Raw genomic sequence first — 20,940 nt, forward strand, 5'->3', positions numbered from 1 at the left:
GGACTCCAAACTTGCCATCAAGATGTAGGACAAGATTCTGTGATAGCCTGGGCTTCCGAGGCCACAGCTCTTCAATATCCTCCCGAAGAACCTGAGAGACCTGCATGGGGTGGAGCAGATGATGTCTTAAAATGAAGCTGGATCTCTTCCTGTCAGGTGTCCCAGATGAACCAACTTCACGGCAGGAGGGGCAGATGAGGGCAGCTGCATCGAACTCTCTCATGCACTAAATGGCAGTTGCTAGAAAGCTTTCGTGAAGTGAAACCAAGTAGCAACACCAAATGGCGGTGCCCCAGCATGGCCACAGCTCATAAGCTGAAACTAGAATCAATCAATCAACATCATCAATCAATATATATATATTATATATATATATATATATATTATATATATATATATATGTATGTATGTATGTGTATATATATTATATATATATATATATATACAAACATGCATATATACATACACACACACACATATATATATATATATGTATGTATGTATGTATGTATGTATGTATGTATGTATGTATGTATGTATGTATGTATGTATGTATGTATGTATATCCGTTATGTCGCCGTCACTGTATATTTCTTTATATGAAATTGGTGACATTAAAGACAAATGTATATTTTCGACGCCATTATTCATTTACATTTTATTTTATTAACAATGTTTTTAACTGTTCTCCCTCTCCCACAAAACCGACCGAAATACACAAAACACACATAAAAGCAAATACACACAGACAGTTGTAAAGATTTGGGTGACAGTGAGGTATGGAGGAAGACAAAGGCCAATGAGATCAAACCACGTGATTTCTGAAGGAGTTCTCTGCAACGCCGGCCTACGTGTGCCAGAATAATTATGCATATGCTAACATTCATAAACCCATGATTAAATAAAACACTATAACTTAGAAACCTTAGATATCTTCTGCCAGGAGATTGGTCTAGTCCATGTCTAACCTAATAACGCCACCTGATATAGCTAAATGATAAGAAGAACAATAATATTGAAATAACAGTTTATGGTAGACAGATCGTTCGGATTCTTCGAGAAACAACGAGAACACAGCTGATGAATATTTCTAAAAAAGAATTAATTAAAAGTTACCTGATATATTATCAGTGCAAGTGTCATGAACCTCTCAACATAACTTCTGCTCTTCTTCTAAATTGTAAGGTAATATAAACATACATTCTATAATATTTTTCTTAGTTACTTTAACGCTTATCCAACTCATAATGATTACGCAACAATTTTCGTTTTAAAAAGCCAGATTATCTAAATCTCAAATCAAACAATTGCATATTTCTATCTATAAAACTCTCGCGATAATTTATCCATTAATCCTAATAGTTGCAAAATCCACAACAAAACCACCATACTTGATGGCATAAAAGACACATCGGCATATTAGACACAGCCCAGTTTCAGCAGCGCATATTCGAGGAAACGGCTTTTGAAAGCATTAAAGTAAGTGATGTAGGTCCACATTCAAATTTAGGACCCAGGGTGATTTTTTAGAGACACCTTTTCCGGAAAAAGTGTTTCTTACGCGCCCTCAAATAGGCTATTTTTTATTATCCCCAGCGCTTGTCAAAATAACATATTTTAAAAACTTGTCAGATTTTCCTTAATATAAAGTTACCATTTATTTAACATTTTCCTGTAGATAGAGGATAAAAATTCTAGCGATAGCTGAATAACAGTTGGTCCTCACGCAAGTGTTTCGGCCTCTTAACACTTCACATTCTAAGTGGGTGTGCCGCATCCAAATCATAACTCTTGGATTCCTCTCTAATACCACATCGTAATTATTTGTTTTTTTTTGACTTGTACCATCCTGAGTGGTCCTAAAGTCTACCCTCATTCCTTCATCATTAAATTCAGCTAAAGCTTTTCGACTGCCTCAGCCATTAAGTTTATGCGTATGCCTGTGTCTGTGGAGTGCTCAGCCACTTGCACGTTAATTTCAAGAGTAAGCCGTTCCGTTGATCGGATCAACTGCAACCTTCGTCGTCGTAACCGACGGAGTACCATGATATGTATATATATATGTATGTATATATATATATATATATATATATATATATATATATATATATATATATTATATATATATATATATATATATATATATATATATGGGGTAGGGATTACAGGACCCTGTGCACCAGACAGGAGCACAGACACCATGCAATGACTAATGAAAAGAGTCTAATAAAGGGGCATATAACACGAACTATTATAGTTCTTAAATTTGACAGGGAAAGGGAGGCCGATTCGCTGATGTAAAGGTAACACAATTGCGTTAACAAAGGGGTGTGGGTTCGATTGGAAAGCCTTCTTTATTTTTCTGTCAAGGGCTTATATGCCCCTTTATTAGACTATTTTCCTTAGTCATTTGCACGGTGATCGCCATAAGCTTTAAGTTTATATAAAAATACCATTATTATCATTTACAAGATTGTAAAAACATCGCCGTATAAACAATTATTCGCACCGAAAGCATATGTGTGTGTATGTATGTATATATGTATATAGCAGTTAATAAGTTTTATGGGGTAGTATGCATATACACACATATGCATATATACATGTACATGCGCATACATATACATACATATATAAACATACAAACGGGTACAATAAGAAATCTAATACAGATAACCACGTGACACCTGATATCAAGTGAATAACCTTTACTTTCTTTCTCCCTCTCTCTCATCTTTTTCTCTCTCTATCCTTTTCTGTCTGTCTCTCTCTCTCTCTCACACACACACGCACACTCACACACGTATGCATAAAATAAACAGCAGGATTGGGAGAAATTACTGACCGTCTGTATCAGCAGTTAGCGAGTATGGTGAGGAAGGGGCAGACGTGTCGAACCCCTCCCCACGCCCACCTCTACTTTTTATTTTATCATTTCAAAAACTTCTTCGGAATTCTATTTCTTCGACAACCAAGATCGCAATTTGGCACCCACCCCCACCCTCCAGACCAACTTTTTGATATTTCTAATATTCCAATTTCTTGCTCTCAAAGAATGTCCTCAAGAACTACTCAAGTCGAAGAGTTGGCTGAATCAGGTGACTGTCGGCCAACTTCCTTCGTGTTATTACTCCCGGATCTTCGAGTTCGAATCTTTCCCAAGCTCCACTTTTGTCTTATCTTCCTGTACCCTTGCTTTAATTACTAACGTGGAGGACAGAATGTTTTGTGGTATATTTGTTCCGGTGCCTTTTATGACCTGGGTACCCAGGTAGATACGGACCTGGGTACCCAGGTAGATTCGGACAACATATTGTCTCTTTTTAGTTAACACCATGCCTTGTAAATATTCGTGCATTAATACATTTATAATTTCTTTTTAAACATTTCCAGTAAATTCGTTCCAAACATGCCGTTCAACTTCGAAAAACGCGCCAAAGTTGTCAAAGACGTGAAATGTTACCAGAAACGACCAGTGGTACCAGACGGGGGTTGGGGATGGGTGGTGTGCTTCGCTGCAGCTTGTACGAATTTTACAGTAAGTGGATTGGCAACGTCTTCGGGAATATTCCTTATTGGCCTCAGAGGAACCTTTGATGATCCAGTATGGAAGTTGGCGTTAGTTGGAGCCCTGCTTGACGGACTTAGCATGCTTGCAGGTAAATGACAATTTTTCATTTTTAGATTTTAATTTTAATTATTGAAATTCTATTTTCTTCCTTATTTGCGACTGCACAGTCATCGCCTTCTACTATTTACTCAATCCTGTCAACCGCCATACTTATATGAACCTGGGACATATTATATCGGTGTCCTTTTGTCGAACCACCGCCCATAGCACTTGTTTTCAATCCGGTGTATATATTTACTCAGCCACAGAAACACATAAAGTACGTGATTCTGGTCAACCCGAAATTACAGTGGAAGATATTTGCTCACAGTAAGGCGGCGAGCTGGCAGAAGCGTTAGCACACTGGGCGAAATGCTTAGCAGTATTTCGTCTGTCTTTATGAACCGAGTTCAAATTCCACCGAGGTCGACTGTGCCTTTCATCCTTTCGGGGTCGATAAATTAAGTACCAGTTACGCACTGGGTTCGATGTAATCGACTTAATCCGTTTGTCTATCCTTGTTTGTCCTCTCTGTGTTTAGCCCCTTGTGGGCAGTAAAGAAATAAGTATTTCGTCTGCTGCTACGTTCTGAGTTCAAATTCCGCTGAGGTCGACTTTGCCTTTCATACTTTCGGGGTCGATAAATTAAGTACCAGTTACGCACTGGGTTCGATGTAATCGACTTAATCCGTTTGTCTATCCTTGTTTGTCCTCTCTGTGTTTAGCCCCTTGTGGGCAGTAAAGAAATAGGTATTTCGTCTGCTGCTACGTTCTGAGTTCAAATTCCGCTGAGGTCGACTTTGCCTTTCATACTTTCAGGGTTGATTAAATAAGTACCAGTTACGCACTGGGGTCGATGTAATCGACTTAATACATTTGTCTGTCCTTGTTTGTCCTCTCTGCGTTTAGCCCCTTGTGGGTAATAAAGAAATAGGTATTCGCTCAAAGTACCGCCCATTGAAATCGAACTCTAGGCAAAGTTGTGCATGGCGAACGACTTACCCAATCAACTAATTTTGCACCTACCCGGGTATTCAGTTTCTAAATACATAAGCTATTTCTTGTTTATATTTTCGCTCAAGACAAACTACTCATGACTTAACGAAATACATCAATAAGATTCGAACCTCCAAATCTTCCGACAAACAACTTAACCCACTTCACTCTACCGATTGACCTCTATGTTTGCAGCTCCAGTGGCCAGTGTGTTGTTGGTTTGCGTTAGCCACCGAACAGTGTTGATGCTAGCAGGTCTTCTTGGTTTCATAGGAGCCGTATTGGGTGCGTTTTCCACTTCTATTGAGATGATGATAGCAACATACGGCATTATAACAGGTATGATACCGATTTGCTTTCTTGCAATATTTTAATGTCGTTCAATTTTAATTTCGTTCAAGGTCACAAGATCTGTAAAACTACAGTAAACATGCATAAGTTACACAGAAGGAAGAAATGAGTGAGTGGCACATGGTCATTGGTAGGGTTACACACTGAGACGAAATTAGTTCGACCCACTAATCGTATCAAAAAAAAAAATAATAACCAGTGTATGTGTTTTCATTAGATGTATGAACCACCCACACACACACTGGAATACGACGATAACTGTCATATTCGATGTCATGAGTCACGTATTCTGTTTAACATCTTTATTTAAAATTCATCTCACAACTAACAAATCGTATATGATCCATAACAATTCAGCTGATAAAATGCTTTTAAAGTTGCGACACAGATACTCCAATATAGTTAGTTAAGTACTTTTAAAACTGAACACATACCATCTATCGTCCTCTGTCTTATGCGACCCTCGCTAGTTATCGTTATTAGTCGATGTTTAGGCGGTGTGCTGGCAAAATCGTTAAGCACGCCGAGATAAAATTCTTAGCAGCATTTCGTCTGTCTTTACGTCTTGAATTCATATTCCGCCGGGGTTGATTCTGCCTTTCATCCTTTCGCAGTTTATGAAGTACATACCAGTTGAGCACTGGAATCAATGTAATCAACTTCTCCACTTCTCCAAAATTTCAGCCCTTGTGCCTAGAGTAGAAAGCACTTTTGCTCAACGTTGTCAGCGACATAAGTTGTATATAAATAACAATAATAATAATAATAATAATAATAATAATAATAATAATAATAATAATAATAATAATAATAATAATAAAAACTGAACAAACCGAGGGAAGTACGGCAACTATTGTTGCAAAGAAGGTGAAAATGATGGCAATGAAAAAAGCGCACGAGCAATTGGCTGATAGGTGGGAGGAGAAACCTCTGCACGGCAAATATGTGACCCGCAGCAAACAAGCTGATGTTGACCAGAAGCAAACCCATCAGTGGCTGCGGAGCTCAGGGCTAAAAGCAGAGAGCGAAGGTTTCATCCTGGCTGCTCAAGATCAAAGCCTATTAACCCGGAACTACCAGGCCAATGTGATGAAAAATGGAGCAGACCCAAAATGCCGATTCTGCAACGACATGATTGAAACAGTGGACCACCTAATCTCTGGATGTAAAGTCTTAGCTCCAGTGGAGTATAAATTAAGACATGACAGAGTTGGCCAATATCTCCACTGGCTAATAAGTCGGCATTACAATATCAAAACTGCCGACAAGTGGTATAATCACCACCCTGAGGCTGTAACTGAAGGAGAAAATGTAACCATTCTGTGGGACTTTCCAGTACATACAGACCGAACCATCAAGGCCAATAAACCAGATATTGTTGTGAAAGACCAAAACAATAAAGTTTGCTTATTGATCGACATGAGCATCCCCTGTGATCATAATATCTCAGCGAAAGAGTTTGACAAGCTCAGAAAATATAAAGACCTACTCATTGAAATTGAGAAAATGTGGCATCTCAAGGCGGTTACAATACCAGTGATCGTAGGAGCACTAGGAATGATCAAGAAGGGAACCGAAAATTATATGAGAATGATCCCTGGCTTACCATCCCTGCAAGAAGTGCAAAAGATTGTCTTAACTGGTACATCACACGTATTGAGAAGAGCATTGTCGATGTGAGAACTGTTGCTGCTCATGTATTTTAATTTTAATTTAACTTTAAAAAAAAAAAAAAAAAAAATGAACGAACTATTGAGTTTGGTTTAATGGCCTACCAATATACACTATGAGTTTCTTTGCCCTAGGAGTCGGGAAGACACTCGGCAAGAAATGGAAGAAAATTTGAAAGAAGGAAAAAAAAAGTAATAATAATAATAATAATAACATACAGAAAACATACATATAACATACATAAAATTGCACTACTAGGCACTGCACACATTCTATGCAAAACACTTTCCATACAATAACCATCAGAGCATCACAACAAATCACAGCACATACCCAAGGCACACAGAGCTGCGCTCGGTAGTGAAGTGAAAGCACGCTATAAAAAATAAAACTACTGAATAATAATAATAATAATAATAATAATAATAATAATAATAATAATATGAGGGAATGTTATTCCAAACTTACAGGGAAAAATTCAATTTAGAAATACTAAATCAAATTTCACAAAATATAATATATATACATATAAATTAGAAGAAAACCACCTTTCATCAATTCAATAATGAGAAATTAAATTATACCATCTAGAAAATTACATATTATAGAAAGATTAAATATAAGATAAAACATATAACAATGATTAAATAGTGTGCAAAATAATAAATAAAAAATAAATAAAACGTACATACCAAATATATACGTTTTATTTATTATTTGCACATTACTTAATCATCATTATATGTTTTATCTTATATTTAATCTTTCTATAATATGTAATTTTCTAGATGGTATAATTTAATTTTTCATTATTGAATTGATGAAAGGTGGTTTTTTTTCTAATTTATATGTATGTATATGTATATCTATCTATCTATTATCTATCTATCTATCTATCTATCTATCTATCTATTATCTATCTATCTATCTATCTATCTATCTATCTATCTATCTATCTATCTATCTATATATATATATATATATATATATATATTATATATATATATATATATATATATGTATGTATGTATGTATGTATGTATGTATATATATATATATATATATATGTATATAGAGAGAGGGAGAGATCTGCTGTGTCAGATCCATGCTGCTCGCCAGTATCACTCATCAGTGTTATTATCGCTTCTACATCACTAACTTGTACCACTCCTATGTCACACACCAATGTCACTTACTAGTATCCATCCTATCCCACACACCTGAGCAACGTACCGGTTTCACTTCTAACCAGCGATATTTAAAAAGAACCCTACACTGTCCTAAACCCGTGTTCCTACCATTACCATTTTGATATTTTCCAAGTCTTAAGAATTTTTATAAGTTTTATAAGGTCTTAAATGTTATATTTTTTAATATTTCATTCGATATAGTAACTGGCGAAGTCTATTTATAAAATAAATGTGAGGAATATATCTCCCCAAACTGAAACCTAACCCGTGAAATATTCCATTCTTTTGCAGGTGTATCTCTTGGAATGTCTTTTTTCACCTGCCAGATTATCACAGGACTCTACTTTGATAAGAAACGGGCATTGGCAATAGGAATAAACAACTGTGGTGGAGGAATGGGTACAATGGTGATAAACTTGTTTTTCGAGTTTTTTATCGAAATTTATGGACTTACGGGCACCTTGCTTCTAGTAGGAGGGTTGCTTCTGAATGTGGCCGTTTATGGAGCACTTTGCCGACCTTTGCCCTATACCTACACAGATGCTCAGAAGACGGCATGTATAGGTGAGTTACACATGTTATACACATTTGTATATATATATATATATATATATATATATATATATAATATATATATTATATATATATATATATATAAACAAACGTCATTTTCGTGGTTTTGAACCTGTTTCCCTGCAAGTAGTTGTAAGTATGTATACATTAGGCGTGCTTACGTATGCGTGTGATGATGTGAAAAAAATTTAATAATATTTCAGAAGAGTTTACATAAACCTTTAATTACAGATGGGACCGACCACCCCACGGCAAAGGAACTTCCGTCTTCAGCACCGGATTCTAGCAACAGTGAAAACATTAAGCACAGAGGAATGATAAACGAAGCATTTGATTTATCGGACGAGAAACAGAATACGGTGAGAGAGACAGAGAGAATATTTACTACATGGTTGTTGATCACTTAGACACACACACACACACACACACACACACCACACACACACACATACACACACACGCTCACATGCTCACACACTCACACACACACGTATCGATGTAGACAAACTCATTTAACATGTAGTTAGCCACATGAATACCAATAAAGGTTCTGATATCAGTACAGATACACAGCGATTAAATATTTCGAGAATGGCGTAAGTGGGGGTGGGAATAGCCATAGCTGTTTCTTGATATGAAACCTGGTTAATGAAGTAATTAATCACACACTTAGTATAATGAGTAAAGAAATATAATTAATTAAAATAACACAATGAAGTGAAAAATTAATTAAATTAATTAAAATAATTTAATATTGACTGCATTGAGAAATGTGTCTGACTTTCAGCTGTGACAACTCTTGATATGTTTCGGTCTTATTGGTGCTCATCGGCGAAATGTTGTCATTAAGTGTTAATGTAATATGTTAGACGAGAGATATATATAAGAGATGCTAATGAATGATCACAGAGGTAGGCGTGGTAAGGTAGGAGAATCACAGGAAACCAACATACGGATGGCTTTTAGAGGAGAACAACCTAGAAAGTAAGCCCTAAATGAATTCCTTTGATAAGCCTTTATATTTTAATTAAAATTTACAACATTAATAAGTATAATCATTGCATTAGTCTGTGTCGATTGCTTGGGATTTTCTAAATATTCAAGTTATATAAATATGGCTAGAAATAAATAGAAAATAGAAAAACGTGAGCCTTAAATAGAAATATTTCTCTCTCTGTTGCGAAGAGAGAAGCAACTAATTAATATTTCAATTCGTTATAAGCACACGAAGCAGTTAGGATCGAAATAATGCTGTGTATGTTTATTTTTAACTGGTCTGTAGAGAAAGCAGTGTACTCCAACACAAAATGCCGCAACGAATGCATTTCACGTTCTGACGTTCAAGAACGTGTTGTGAATAAACAAACACATTATTTATCTGTAATTCATCAGAGTTTTGTCAGTTTTACAGTTATCTGATCTTTATCTCTCCTATTTGTGCAGTTATCACAATTACTTACAAAAGATATTTCAACAATTATTTAACTTCGTTATGACAGAGTTACGATCATACCGGATAACTTATAATATATGCACATCAGCTGTAAGATTATTGCAATTAGGAAAACGTAATTAACGATATTTCATATTCGTATATTTCGTTTTTGGATTTGGTTTGCAAGATTCTTTATCTGAGTTCGTGTGTTGAGTCAAAACTATTGAAAAGGTTGCAAGACGCAACAAAAATTTTAGGACAATAAAAATAAGAAAAAAGTGGAAATTTTACTGGTGAATGTGTTACATAATAAGGCACAAAAAGAAAATGACTCTCCCCAGACACAACAGAATATTCGTATAATTATCACCATTGACTCAGGACAAAATATATCCCTCCACGAATAATACGCGTTCAAACGTTTCAAGTTACGAAACTCCGTGTTCGATATTACGCTTGTCCGTATAATGAAATGAAAAGAAAAAACATGAACGAACAATACAGGAAATAGGGAGGAGACCCTTACAAAACCCTTGATGTATGAAATGATATTTTTATTCTTTTATTCGTTTACTTATTTTACTCATTTGACTGCGGCCATGCTGGAGCACCGCTTTTTTATCTGAAGTATATTTTGTTAATTTTAGGGGAGTCCTCTACCGGCAGAAAAAAGTGGCATCAAAGATGAAACCATTATAAACACGGAGAAACTACGTAAAAATTCAGTTGTGGAATGCTGTTTAATTTCAATTGGAGCTAAACATTTTAGAAATATCGACTTTGTGCTGCTCACTATGGCCTACGTTGCTTGGGTGTGTGAGTACTACTACTAACTACTACTACTACTACTACTACTACTACTACTACTACTACTACTACTTGAATGATTTTATGCTTTTTCTAAGTTCAAAACTTATGCATTATGAAAGCTGAAATAATACGGTCATTAATATGTATATATATAATATATATATATATATATAATATATATATATATACACATACCCACGCACACACACACACACACACACACACACACACAACATATATATATATAAAATATATGTATGTATACACACACAATTTCTTTCTCATATATATATATATATATATATATATATATATAAATAGATATATATGCATATATATATATAATATATATATATATATATATATATATATATATATGTATGTATGTATATATTATATATATATATATATATATATGTGTGTGTGTGTGTGTGTGTGTGTGTGTGTGTGTGTGTGTATGTGTCTGTGTGTGTGCATGACAATTAGTTGGTTGCCATAATAAAACTCAGAGTTTCGGATGCCGGGGCTGAAGTCTGCTCCGGCATCTCATCCGTTATTAAGACTAACCTTAAGGTTTGTCTTAATAACTGATGAGATGCCAGAGCAGACTTCAGCCCCAACATCCGAAACTCTGAGCTTATTATGGCAACCAACTAATTGTCACATGTTATATTGATAGATAAATTCTTCTATTTTCATAATATCGAGGTCTCATTCATTCTCTTGTCATATTATTATTATTATTATTATTATTATTATTATTATTATATTATTATTATTATTTTATTATTATTATTATTATTATTATTATTATTGTTATCATTTTTTTTCTTCTTTCAAATTTGCTTCCATTTCTTGCCGAGTGTCTTCCCGACTCCTAGGGCAAAGAAACTCATAGTATACATTGGTAGGCCATTAAACCAAACTCAATAGTTCGTTCATTTTTTTTTTTTTAAGTTAAATTAAAATACATGAGCAGCAACAGTTCTCACATCGACAATGCTCTTCTCAATACGTGTGATGTACCAGTTAAGACAATCTTTTGCACTTCTTGCAGGGATGGTAAGCCAGGGATCATTCTCATATAATTTCGGTTCCCTTCTTGATCATTCCTAGTGCTCCTACGATCACTGGTATTGTAACCGCCTTGAGATGCCACATTTTCTCAATTTCAATGAGTAGGTCTTTATATTTTCTGAGCTTGTCAAACTCTTTCGCTGAGATATTATGATCACAGGGGATGCTCATATCGATCAATAAGCAAACTTTATTGTTTTGGTCTTTCACAACAATATCTGGTTTATTGGCCTTGATGGTTCGGTCTGTATGTACTGGAAAGTCCCACAGAATGGTTACATTTTCTCCTTCAGTTAAAGCCTCAGGGTGGTGATTATACCACTTGTCGGCAGTTTTGATATTGTAATGCCGACTTATTAGCCAGTGTAGATATTGGCCAACTCTGTCATGTCTTAATTTATACTCCACTGGAGCTAAGACTTTACATCCAGAGATTAGGTGGTCCACTGTTTCAATCATGTCGTTGCAGAATCGGCATTTTGGGTCTGCTCCATTTTTCATCACATTGGCCTGGTAGTTCCAAGTTAATAGGCTTTGATCTTGAGCAGCCAGGATGAAACCTTCGCTCTCTGCTTTTAGCCCTGAGCTCCGCAGCCACTGATGGGTTTGCTTCTGGTCAACATCAGCTTGTTTGCTGCGGGTCACATATTTGCCGTGCAGAGGTTTCTCCTCCCACCTATCAGCCAATTGCTCGTGCGCTTTTTTCGTTGCCATTATTTTCACCTTCTTTGCAACAATAATTGCCGTACTTACTCCCTTCGGTTGTTCTGTTTGGGTATCCTGCACGAGATCAATAGCAAATTTTTTGCTTTCCTTTATGATAGAATGAAGCGTCTTTCGTCTCTCGTGATTTTCCACGAGCTTTAGCATCCAGTCATTCGATATTTCGAGATATTTGGCCAGTCCAATTGTGGTGTGTTTTGTAAGCTAGTTCAAATTGAATCAGGCCGCGACCTCCTTGGGCTCTGGAAGGTAAAGGCGATCTACGTCTGCCTTTGGGTGGTGCATCCTATTACAACTCAGCAGCTTGCGTATTTTCCTATCTATATTCTTTACTTCACTCATATTCCAGTTCAACACATTGTAGCTATAAGTAACAACTGGAACTGCTAAGGAATTTATAGCTAACACCTTGTTACGTGCATTTAGTTCAGATTTCAGGACTGCACGAACTCTCCTATAACATTCCTTCCTGATCTTCTCTTTCATGCTTGCATGCTGAATACCAGAGCTTTCATTTATCCCTAAATATTTGTATGTTTGTTCTTGCTCAAGCTCTCTTATGACTGTGTCAACATCTAACACGACTGAATTTGTGGTTTTCACTTTCCCTTTCTGGAAAGTGGCCTTGGCACACTTCTCAAGCCAGCCAACGAGACAGACAGACACTACTGTGATGGTGATAAGGATAAAAAACAAAAATAACAATAATAAGATACTGCTGTGACTACACATAAAACAATATCATTGATGATGATGGTGGTGGTGATGGTGATGATGATAATGATGATGGTAATGGTGGTGATAATGATGATAGTGATAATAATGGTGATGATAATAACAATAATAAGCCGACTACGGCTGCTATAATGGTACGATTATAATTGTAATGGCAATGATGGCCGTCTCCCCACGAGCCAACCAAAACTAAAAAATGATAACATTATCGTAGCACCAAAATGTTTTTGGAAACTAAAAGGAAAACTAAATCAGTATACCAAATCGCTTGTCCTATGGTTAATCTGGAAGCGCGTCCCCCAGGGAAGAGCCAGCCTGGGATCGAAAAGTCATCAACTGGCACAAACTCTTCTCCGAATACGGACATGGATGGTCCCTTGAACGGGAAATCCCCCAACTCGAGCCCTCCAAGTTCACCACCACAACCACCACAGAAAGAAAAATGTAAGCGGAACAAATGGACCCGAGAAGAGTATAAAGAAGTAATATACGCTTATTACTATGCATTAGGTAGGCCATCTCAAGAGAGACACACCGCAAACTCTTACAGTATATGGAGAACACGGAATCAAGACAGTAGGCCCTATTTGGACGAGAACAAATTAGCAAATGTGAGGAGGGATATCCTTAGAAATAACAGACTCACAGACAGTGAAATAAGCGCGATCAAGCACGCAACGGAAAATGACATAAATATAAGACACAAAGGAAATGAAGAATAAGATGAACAGTATAGCCCGCCACGAGGCTTAATTGAAAGACTGCCATCTGACCAAAGTACGCAAAGGCCTGAAGATACAAGAAATTCTATTGTACTTGTTAAAGATAGCCAGGAAAACGAAAAAACAGTAACTGAAGATCTCGCATTTGCTGAAGAACACAGAGAGTCTATGGCAGAAATGAGGCAGAAAATCCTGAATACACTTGAAGTTGTAAGACATACAAGTATGAATGATAGAGAACCACTTCATAAACTCTCAAATACAAACCAAAATAAAAAACAAATCCAAATTGGCAACTATGTAACAAATGAAATAATACGAGAATTAAAACCTGATTTTACTGAGTTAAATGAAATTATTTACGCTTCTGCTAGGGCAATTGAAACCAGCTGTATGCCCCCGAAAAAACAAAGAAAACCAAACCTGGGAAGAAATCAAACCTGGAGAAGTAAAATTGAAAAATAGATTGAATTTATGAGAGGGGAAATATCAATATTAAATGAACTAATATGTGGAAATGGTGTAAGATCCAGAACAGGAAGAAAGATGAAGAGAAAATTTGGATCCTCACCAAGAAGAACTGATATCAATAAAAGAAACGCTGAAACAAAAAGTCCAAGCAAAAGCCCAAAGAATACGAAGATTTGAGAAGAGAAACAAGTTTTACAAGCAAAATAAGCTGTTCACATCCAATGCCAAAAATTCTACAGAGAAATAGGGAAGGAGAAGTAACTGTTAAAGACCCCCCCTCCCATGGAAGAAGTTCAAAACTTTTGGAAAAGTATTTGGAGTGACAAGAAGACGTACAACATAAATGCAGACTGGATTATACAAACTGAAGGATCCTACCAAAATTTACAACAACAAGCATGGGAAGACATCACAATAGCAGACCTAAGAAAGGCACTCACGAAGGCCCATAATTGGAAATCCCCCGGTAAAGATAGGGTGCCGAATTTCTGGCTCGCATCGCTCCCATGCGCACACGGTAAGCTAGTTCAGCTGCTCAATGGAATTATGAGAGACCCAAAGAAAACACCTGAATGGTTAGCAAGTGGCATTACTTACCTACTCCCAAAGAATAACGAACCAACCTTCCAAAAAACTATCGGCCTATAACCTGTCTATCCACCACGTATAAAATCCTAACATCCATCCTGGCGGAGAAAACAATGCATTCATGGAGAAGAACGATATTTTCCCCATTGAACAAAAAGGGTGCCGCCGAGGCTCTTACGGATGCAAAGATCAACTGCTAATCAATCGTATGATCCTTGAGAACTGTCACAACAACAAGCGCAGAAATCTCAGCACCGCATGGATTGACTATAAAAAGGCCTTCGACAGTATACCGCATCCATGGATCTTGAGATCGCTGGACATCTTCAAAATTTCCCCTGTGATTTCAAACTTCCTGAAGCACAATATGTCGTTGTGGAATACGAATCTCCAATTATACCACTCTAATGGAGTACTTGCCTCAGAAAATATAAACATCAACTGTGGAATTTTTCAAGGTGACTCACTTTCACCTTTAATATTCTGCATAGCCCTAATACCCCTTACAAGTGAATTAAACAGAACAGGGTATGGGTATAAAATTGCCAATAAAAAAATAAGCCATCTATTTTATATGGATGACTTAAAACTTTATGGTAAAGACAATAATGAACTTGAAGGCCTATTGCGCACCGTGAAAGCATTATTATTATTATTATTATTATTATTATTATTATTATTATTATTATTATTATTATTATTATTATTATTATTATTCAGTAGTTTTAGTTTTTATAGCGTGCTTTCACTTCATTACCGAGCGCAGCTCTGTGTGCCTTGGGTATGTGCTGTGATTTGTTGTGATGCTCTGATGGTTATTGTATGGAAAGTGTTCTGCGTAGGATGTGTGCAGTGTCTAGTAGTGCAATTTTCTGTATGTTATATGTGTTTGTAAGTCCTGGTGTTTTTGTTATGTATTTGTCTGAATATTTTTTTAACATGCCTAATGCACCTACAATGATAGGAATTTTTTCTGTTTTTAGATTCCACATTCTTGTTACCTCCATTTCCAGGTCTTTGTATTTTGAAAGTTTTATTATTATTATTATTATTATTATATTATTATTATTATTATTATTATTATTATTATTATTATCATTATTTATTATTATTTATTATTAATTATTATTATTATTATTATTATTATTATTATTATATCATTATTTATTTTATTATTATTATTATTATTATTATCATTATCATTATTATTATCATTATCATTATTATATTATTATCATCATCATTATTATTATTATTATAATTATTATCATTATTATTATTATTATTTATCTTATTATTATTATTATTATTATTATTATTATTATATCATTATTATTATCATTATTATTATATTATCATTATTATTATTATTTATTATTATTATTATTATTATCATTATTATATTATTTTAATATCCTTATTAATATTATTATTATTATTACTATTATTATTAATATATATATATATGTATGTATGTATTTATATATGTATATATGTATATGAACTCTAATTTTAGGTTCTTCGGCGTTGTACACCTTCGTCCCACCCCTATGTGTTTGGGCATTTGGAATGAACCGAAGCACAGCTGCCATGCTCATGCTCTTTCTGGGATTTTTTACAACTATTGGTGAACTGTTACTCGGAGTATTTGTCGATGTGTTTCACTTTAGTGGCAAGAAGGTCTTCATGTTCTCTCTGTTCCTTGTCACAGTTTGCTCTGCGATGATGCCTTTCTGTAACCAATTCATACTTATGGCTTCGGTAGCAAGTGTCTTTGGCTTTGCGATTGGTAAGTTTGCGAAACCAGTTTCTATGATTATATATTAACTACATTCATGTAAATGCAAACAGTTTGAGAAGCATCATCAGATCCTCCCAGGTCTTGTATAAGTCTTAAAAGAGTATTGGGGATATAAACATATGCGTGTTTGTGAACGTATTCTTCTGGGGTAACGAAGCGGGAATGGAATAATCTAATTTGCAAAATTTCAGATAACTTCTATCACCGCTTACACTTCATTGGCATTTTCATAATTCTGAAATGATCACCAAATGATCTGTTTTTCTTAACTGGCCAAGGACTCTCTCTTTTTCTCTTTCTTTCTTTCTTTCTTTCTTTCTTTCTTTCTCTCTTCTGATATAATAAATGCGAAAACTAGTTTCTGTGTATCAGTGTGTCACACCTAGACTCCATCTCTCACTATTCAATGACACTCCCACTATTCCTCATGATGGGGTGAGAGTAATAGTAGGCATAGAGGCTGTGGTGAAAGCAGACAGAGATTGAGAGAGAGAGAAAGAAAAAGAGACTGAGAGAAAGAGGAGAGAAAGAGAGACAAAGAAATTTAGGGAGAGTTGATGATGTTCTAAAAGTTGTAGCGTTGATGGTGGCAGTGGGAGTAATAGTAAGAGAGAGAGAAAGAGAGAGAGAGAGAGAGAGGAGAGAGAGAGAGAGAGAGAGAGAGAGAGAGAGAGAGAGAGAGAGAGAGAGAGAGAGAGAATGAAAGCTGTGAGAAAAAAATTGTACTGAACTCCGAATGAGAAGACAAAATTGTTTATGATGCAGCTTTGCAATAAGTTCCAAGTCGACAAATTACAATACTGTATTAATGAAAATTGTTCATTGCTTGAAAAATATTGTTCGAGATTAAAGAAATTTAATATGTAATCAATGCATGGAGTGTCATTGCTGGGCCAAAAGCCCGATGAAGAGCCCTCCACAGGATCAAGCTTAAAAGCCGCCCGATAGGAAGCTTTTTAACTGTGTTTGTAGAAATATCTCGAAAGAATGGGGAATTGGAATGCAAAATTATATTTCCCCCCTAAATCGCATGAAAATTAGGAGTGTATGTAAAGTATGAAAGGGGAATAAAAAATCTTTAGCAATAAACAAAGAAAGTGGAACGAAAATTCCTTCTGAATAAAAATGGTTATTATACAGAGTTTTGAATTTCCTATGGACCAAAAACATAACCTCTGCCGATATATCGTCAAATTATGTATATATTATTCTGGTTTTCTCTTTTCTATTTATTCCAGGGTTAGGGGTATCTCTCAGACTGGTCCTCACAATAGATGTAGCTGGTTTAGAAGAGTCCACAAAAGCATTCAGTATTCTAAGTGTGTTCTGTGGAATTGGATATTTCGCTGCCCCTCCTACCTTTGGTAAGTTTATTAATATTACTAAAATACATACTTATTAAGTAGGGAGTAGAGGGGCCGAAGACATTATTGAGCTGGCAGAATCGTTAGAACGCCGGGCAAAATGCTTAGCAGTATTTCGCCTGTCTTCCCTTTTTGAGTTCAGATTCTCCCGAGGTCGACTGTGTCTTTTATTCCTTCGGTTTCTATGGCGTATGTGTTCCCCAGCTGGACGGGATTCCACTCCACCGCAGCGTTACTCATTTTTGCCAGCTGAGTAGACAGGAGCAACGTGAAATGAAGTGTTTTGCTCAAGAACACAACGCGTCGCGCGGTCGAGGAATCGAAACCACAATCTCACGATCATGATGCTGGCACCCTAACCACTAAGCCACGCGCCTCCACGGCTATTCAGAATAGTTAACATTGTATTAGCTAAATTAGCTAATTGCAATTTTAGTAATGAGAAAAACGGTGGACATTTCTGATGCTTTTTTCGGAAACGATGTATACGAATGATTCGAAAACTGGATTGATTGTTGACCTCATGGTTTGAGCCATATTCTGCTTGAGAAAAATAATTATTAACCTGAGGTTACCTACTTACTCCATCCCCAGGGGGTAGGAGTTATTAGAAATTATTTATTCTGTTTATATTCTGCAGTTAGCATAGAAGATATTAACAGTTGAATGAAAGAGTAAATGAACTTCTGACAATTAATATCTGAAAGATTTAATGAGGTGAGGTAACGTCAATCTATGCAAACGAAATATAAAATAATTTTCAATTTAATGAATGAAATCATTTTTAATTTCAGGACTGATTTTTGACGTCACAAAATCATTTGTCGTCGTTTTTTACGTAGGTGGAACATGCGCGTTCACTTCATTAATTTTAATGCTTTTAATTAGCTTTCGCGAAATATGCTGCAAAAAACGTCCGAAGAAATAAAAGCTGTTCTCTAATTTTTTTTTCTCTGTTGTTTAAACTGTTAATTTCTCTATTAATCAATATGGTCGATTTTTAAAAGATAAACAATTTAAGGTCTAAGCAGGAGATATATAATTCAATGATTGAATCACTATAAAGATATAACAAATGTTAAAATTACTTGTGAAATATCTCTCAATTCAAAATTTAACGTCTCAATAAAGATTTTCAATTTTATACCATAATAAGCTGTTACGTAAAATCTTTTGTGATATAATAATATCTTTTTGTATTTTTTCTCTATATATAAAACTCTAGTTGTGTGAGAGTCTGTCTACTCCGATTTAGATTCCTAACTACTCCCACATTTTGTGGTGCAGTTTAATCAAAACCGGGTATCTTATAGTCGTGATTCATATCGAGCCCTTCTGGGTAATAGCACGCGTCTACGATGAGTTTACGATTTAAAAAAAAGTTTACCATCAATTTTCCGCATTTTTAATGCATTTTTTGCTCGGTTTATATAAGGGAAGTAACTCTCTAAAAATGCTTATATAGTTATTTCCCTTACAAACCCGAGCAACGCCGTGCGATACTGCTAGTATATGTATATAATAAAAAGTCTTACCTCCTATGTTTTATTCAAATGTATATATGTATAAAAATTTAGCGCACCATCAAGGCGTTCATATTATTTTCCTTGTATGTATGTCTGTATGAATGTCATGGCTATGGCATTAAACTATAGATCGGGAGTTCTGGGGAGATTTGAGTCATCCTTAAATACCATTATTCACTGGTCTGTTCTGAATCTGGACGGTAATATCTGTCTGGGTCCTATGTACGAATTAAATAGAGTGGTAGAGGAGAAGCTTAATATTGAAGCTTAATGAAGAGTCCCTTTTGAATGAGTACAACAAATAACGTCTTTTAAAAACGGAAAATCGATACGAATTTAACCACATCGGTATAAAATAATCTACATAGAAAAATACAAACAGAATATTAAAATCAATGCTTATATTTTTTGTAAGTGTTGAAAAAATACCGTCAAAGGTATGATGTCAAAAATGCGACACGATTTTCTTTGCGAACTAATACTATATTTACATACATATGTATATATGTATATATATTTCTTTACTACCCACAAGGGGCTATGTATATATGTATATATACATATATATAAACACGCGAATAAATACACACCTATAGTATATTGTTTATAGCCATTCGACAAGAGCTTCACAACAACTACATATAAACGAAATCATATTAAAAAACGAAACACGAACAACAATTTATAAAATATAATTTATTTGTCAGAAAACTTATTACGTAAAGCTATTACCAAAATAAGCACTGCTCCAATTAAAGTAGAAGCACCAGCTCCGAAGAAGACAATCAGGAACGATCCAGTGACGTCGTAAACCAGTCCTGAAAGGATAAAGGAGTTTCACTAAAAACATGGAAATTTTCGCATCATTATAATTTCCGAACATTGATCTAAGCTATTGACTGTCTTGCTAACACCTTGCACACGCAAGTGCTACCAGTCGAGAACTCCGCACACCGGAAGCCGACAAGTGTATGGAGTCATCAGGAGAGAATGCGCGCCGTTTCGGGGCCTACCTCTCAACGGCATCACTGCGCACCGGCCCCCTCACTGATATGAGGCCCCGTTTGCTAGATCAACTGGTTATCAAATAAAGCTCAATATTCCTCTAGCCATCGCTCATCGTCTCTTTTTAACCAAATCCAGTGGCCAGCCTATGCCACTGTAGTTTGGATATCGGTCATGGTGGTATTGACTTTACGATAACAACAGTCGTCTCACACTGTGTCCAACAAGCCCTCAACATTCGACTTCGATTGGAAAATGCTCCGCTTTCCAGCCTGCGTCTTCATATTCCTCT

General features: G+C 35.6%; 2 protein-coding genes across 2 annotated transcripts in view; one reads left to right on the forward strand and one right to left on the reverse strand.

The window, feature by feature from the left end:
- Positions 1 to 937: 937 nt before the first annotated feature.
- Positions 938 to 19,269, forward strand: LOC115221797 (monocarboxylate transporter 9-like). The gene is made up of 9 exons (XM_029792025.2): positions 938 to 1,185; positions 3,394 to 3,659; positions 4,802 to 4,945; positions 8,110 to 8,382; positions 8,623 to 8,750; positions 10,474 to 10,642; positions 16,469 to 16,741; positions 17,992 to 18,117; positions 18,912 to 19,269. Exons 2-9 carry the CDS (start codon positions 3,410 to 3,412, stop codon positions 19,043 to 19,045), a joined length of 1,497 nt encoding a protein of 498 aa, XP_029647885.1. The 5' UTR covers positions 938 to 1,185; positions 3,394 to 3,409; the 3' UTR covers positions 19,046 to 19,269.
- A 1,051-nt stretch (positions 19,270 to 20,320) lies between these two features.
- The window catches only part of LOC115221547 (monocarboxylate transporter 12-like), an 83,807-nt gene continuing 83,187 nt past the window's right edge, over positions 20,321 to 20,940 (reverse strand). Inside the window, exon 12 of the mRNA XM_036510690.1 lies at positions 20,321 to 20,461. Coding sequence (XP_036366583.1) covers positions 20,340 to 20,461 — 122 coding nt within the window. The 3' untranslated portion in view covers positions 20,321 to 20,339. The remainder of the gene's footprint in view (positions 20,462 to 20,940) is intronic.

The sequence above is a fragment of the Octopus sinensis genome, linkage group LG18, assembly GCF_006345805.1.
Source record: "Octopus sinensis linkage group LG18, ASM634580v1, whole genome shotgun sequence".
NCBI classification, from domain to species: domain Eukaryota; kingdom Metazoa; phylum Mollusca; class Cephalopoda; order Octopoda; family Octopodidae; genus Octopus; species Octopus sinensis.